The 4895-nt window shown below is 40.4% G+C and overlaps 1 protein-coding gene across 1 annotated transcript; it reads left to right on the top strand.

Moving 5' to 3' along the window:
• The first annotated feature begins 2934 nt into the window (after positions 1–2934).
• Positions 2935–3955, top strand: LOC110326000 (olfactory receptor 49). Its single transcript, XM_021204177.1, has one exon. The coding sequence runs from the start codon at positions 2961–2963 to the stop codon at positions 3900–3902; it is 942 nt and encodes a 313-aa protein (XP_021059836.1). The 5' UTR covers positions 2935–2960; the 3' UTR covers positions 3903–3955.
• Positions 3956–4895: the final 940 nt, after the last annotated feature.

The raw sequence follows: 4895 nt of genomic DNA, 5'->3' as shown, positions 1-4895 counted from the left end.
ACTTCAGAGAAGAGTTTTCTCTTTCAATGTTTTCTTCTGCTAGACCTCGATCCTGCTGGATTCCCTACCTGCTGTGCTCGGATAGCAGACCTACACAGACTGGCACAGGGGTTTGGTTACAGTTTGTTAGTGGTAATGCTTAAAGAAGAAACAAGGAGAAGAGAAAAGAAAAAGATTCAGGGATCTCTTTCCTTTTCTATCCTTTTCCCCTCTCCTCTCTAATGTTAGGGGGTTAAAAGGGTGGAGAAATATGGAAGAAAGAACCTACAAAGTAGCAATTCCAGCTACATGTGATACTTTCATACAGTCCCTCATGTTGTGGTGACTCCCAAACAAAATATTTTTTGGTACATCATAACTGTAATTTTTCTACTGTTAAGAATTATAATATAAATATCTGATATGCAGCCTCTGTGAAAGGGAGCCAAAGGGGTCATGACACATAGATTCAGAACTGCTGTTCTAGAGGAATTGAATGTACAGAATGAATACATGCATATAACATACATACACATACATGTGCACGTACACATGCACACACACACACATATATGAAGGGGATTTGTTAGAATGCCTTACAGGTCATGGTCCAGTTCAACAATGGTTGTCTCCCAATGGAAAGTACAAGAATCCAGAGGTTCTTCAGTCTATAAGGTTGAATGTCCCAGTAGATCTTCGTCCTAATTAAAACTTTATTGGAAGTTTCTGGGCTCCTCAGAACAAAGTAAACTTTTAGTTTGAGAGTTGAATGAAGTAAGAGGAAAGGGACCTTCCTAGATCCCTGTTATTGCTGATGGTAATGAATCTCCAGGGAAGGATAGCTCCAGCCCCCCAAAACAGAGAATCTCAGATGAGGCAAATCTGAGCCATGCATCTTTGCACATCTCGAATTCCCATAGAGACCAAAGAGAACGTCTAATACCTCAGGCCTCTTCCCAGTACACAGAAACAAAGGGTCTACCCTGATTACTGTACCCCAGAGTCTTCTGTGGGCACAATGGGACTGGATGATCACGTGCAGCATGTAAGAGCCGGTCACGCAAGTCACCCATTGGTGTCTGTCTCTCTACTACAGGAACTATAGAGGTAGATTTAACTTTCTCAGGCAAGGGTCCCAGGAATGACACTTGGGATTAGGAGCCCTAGCAGCCAAGGAGTTGGTAATCCCAATTCTAGTAAGTACCCAGAGACAACTCACTTCTGAGAGGACGGAGGGAGGGAGGATTGCAAGGGAGGTGGGTTGCTGGAAAAACTGAAGGTTTGGTGGTACGTGAAGTGTAATAGGACAAGAGCTGCCTGCTTGTGATCTGCAGAACATATGATAGACCTTAAGGTAAAAACATAATCTGAATAATTGAGATTGAATCCATGCATGACTCTGAATGGTTATTTGTGTCGATTATTGAGGATATTATACAAGAGCACTAAACATGATAAAAATGAGTGCTTTCTTATCTACATATCAGTTTCCTGTACCTGAAGTCTTCAAAAATAGTAGCCAAATAACTACAAAGAGTTTATAATAACGTCATTTTATTTTATTAATATATTAAAAGAAAAAGGGTAAAATGCATAATCTGTGAGCAGAGTTATATAAGCCAGTACGTAGATGTAAATAATGATAGAAAGGCAACAGAGAAATAGAAAACAGAACTGTGGTGTTTGAAACCAGCCTCATGCACACTAGACAAGGGGTGTGCCGCTGAGCTACCTCTCAGCCCTGCATCAAAATCTTCACAGACTGGGAATGAAGAGATTGCTAAGAAGTTGGAGCACATATTGCTCTGGCAGATGACCTGACTTCAACTCCCATCCCTTATGTTGGGCAACTTCAGCTTCAGAGGATCCAGCACCGCTGGTTTCTGAGGGCATCTGTACACACATCACACACCTGCACTCACCCAGACATATACACATAGGTAAGAATATAAAATAGATCTTCAAATTAAGAAAGCATCATAAATGTTATCTGTGTGGGGTTACAAAGGAATCTTTTTATTCCTTTTACTCTACATTCCTAAACATTCTAATGAGCTGTTAATATTTTATATTCTTCTTCTTCTTCATTATTATTATTATTTGCTGACAAACAACTATGGCAGTCAGGGGACCACTTTATGGACTTGATTCTGTTTTTTCATGAGTTCCAGGGATGAAACTATGATTGTCAGTTTTGTATAACAAGTGCTGTACTCACTGAGCCATCTGACCAGCCCACAGATAATATTTTTATAATTTTTACACATTTAAAAAACATAGTCCCCTAAATATATTATATTTTTTGTTATATCATTCTTACACTATTAGCCCACTAGTTTTGGTAATAAAGAAAGGTCTCATGTTCAACCCAGGACTATGTATTGGCTATTATTTGTTTTAGTTTTGCAAGAAGTACCATGGGTACTGTTTGATTTTGTTTTAAGTTTTGGCAACTGGAATTCAAATGCAGTAACAATATTTTCAACAAAAATGCCTTTGATAAAAAGCTTTGTAAGCTTCTCATCCATGATGCTGATGAACATTTTTGATTCACAGGACACAGAATTTGCAAAGAGAAAAGCTTTAGTTAATTTAGGAGAGTGTATACAACTTTTAAATGAATATAGGAAAAATATGATCTGATTTAAAATAATAACAAAAAATCCTAGCAGAAAAAAATAGGTTACATACCAAGTTGTTTAAAATCATCTGGGGTAGAAAATTACCCTAGATTTTGTAAAATAATGTCAAAGTTTATGATCTGCTGTTGACTCTGTGAGACATCCTATTCACCAGCCTGAGGAATGAGAAGGCAAGGAGCTGAAACCTCTAAAGGCCTCCCCAGCTGAAAGTGTACTGTACTGCCAGCTTTGTGTTGTCCTCGGAACTCACAGGCTCTGATGCTCAGCAGGGTCCATGAACTCACAGACTCTGATGCTCAGCAGGGTCCATGAACATCCCCAGCAGAGGTGGGAGGAGCCATGGAGAACAGCACCACTGTTACTGAGTTCGTTTTGATGGGGCTGTCAGATGCCTGTGAGCTGCAGGTGCTCATCTTCCTGGGTTTCCTCCTGACCTACTTCCTCATTCTGCTGGGAAACTTCCTCATCATCTTCATCACCCTCGCGGACAGGCGCCTTTACACCCCCATGTACTACTTCCTCCGCAACTTTGCTGTCCTGGAGATCTGGTTCACCTCTGTCATCTTCCCCAAGATGCTAACCAACATCATCACAGGACATAAGAGCATCTCACTACTAGGTTGTTTCCTCCAAGCATTCTTCTATTTCTTCCTTGGCACCACTGAGTTCTTTCTGCTGGCAGTGATGTCCTTTGACAGGTATGTGGCCATTTGTAACCCTTTGCGTTATGCCACCATTATGAGCAAAAGAGTCTGTGTCCAGCTTGTGTTTTGCTCATGGATGTCAGGATTGCTTCTCATCATAGTTCCCAGTTCTATTTTATTTCAGCAACCATTCTGTGGCCCCAACATCATTAACCATTTCTTCTGTGACAACTTTCCACTTATGGAACTCATATGTGCAGATACCAGCCTGTTAGAGTTCCTGGGTTTTGTTATTGCCAATTTCAGCCTCCTGGGCACCCTGGCTGTGACTGCCACCTGCTATGGCCACATTCTCTATACCATTCTGCACATTCCTTCAACCAAGGAGAGGAAGAAAGCCTTCTCGACTTGCTCCTCTCATATTATTGTGGTATCTCTCTTCTACGGCAGCTGTATCTTCATGTACGTCCGGTCTGGCAAGAATGGGCAGGGGGAGGATCATAACAAGGTGGTGGCGTTACTCAACACTGTAGTGACACCCACACTCAACCCCTTCATCTACACTCTGAGGAACAAGCAGGTCAAGCAAGTATTTAGGGAACATGTAAGCAAGTTCCAAAAGTTCAGCCAGACATGAAGACAACACCATTGCAAACTTGCCTGACTCTCTGCTAATGAAACTCGCAGTGGTAGCCAGTGATGTTCTCCTCGAAGGAAGCTTTGTGTGATATGCTCTAATGTACCGTAGTTTCTGACATGTATCATAAGCATCCATTCCATCTCATTCAGAGAAAACACAAATTCCAGTACACCAGGACTATGTGTGTTAAGTCTTGATGTTTCAAACCCTACCTGTATATGAATTCTATAATCTTCCCTTTCTTAAATGCTGAGAATAAACTTGGTCCTTCTTTGCTGGTGCTCTTCAAATTTGATAAAAGTATGCCCCAAGAATATAGACATTGATAGACCTCAGAAGTATTATGTACAGGAAAATTGACAAAATAGTAAAAGGAAACACGAACTAAACAATATTGTAAGAGCTTCCTTTTTTTCAGATTTCCAATATTAAAGATAAACTGTCTAATAAGACAAAAATATATATTCTCTTGGCTGAGGAAAGAGCTTAGTGGGTAAAGTGCATGTTGTACAAGCTGGAGGGCCTAAAATTAGATCTTCAGCATCTGCATAACAGCTGGACAATGGCTGCTAGTGTGTAAACCCAGTGGTAAGAGTTGGTGGTATGGACCCAGGCAGGTCCTTGCCCAGCCATTCTATGAATCAGGGAGCACCAGAGTCAGTGGAGGAAAAACCAACGTGGGGAGTGACAGAGGAAGACAGTTACCACTTACCCCATGTGAACAGATCAGTGCACACACTGAAATACACATGCACACACACAAAATTCACGAAATAAAAATTTAATGTTTAATAAATAAGTAGTGTTGTGTGCCCTATGCAAAGCATTTAGTAGATTAAATCTGGGCTCAACATTCAGTACCAGAAAATAATAATAATAACAACAACAAGAACAACAACAAAATGTTTAACTATATCTCTTAAGTAAATCAGAATTAAGAAATAAACCAGAGACAACTCAAACATTGCAAGCCAGAAAACATAATTCTAA

The sequence above is a fragment of the Mus pahari genome, chromosome 8 (assembly GCF_900095145.1).
Source record: "Mus pahari chromosome 8, PAHARI_EIJ_v1.1, whole genome shotgun sequence".
NCBI lineage: Eukaryota > Metazoa > Chordata > Mammalia > Rodentia > Muridae > Mus > Mus pahari.
This window is presented reverse-complemented; position numbering and strand designations above follow the sequence as displayed.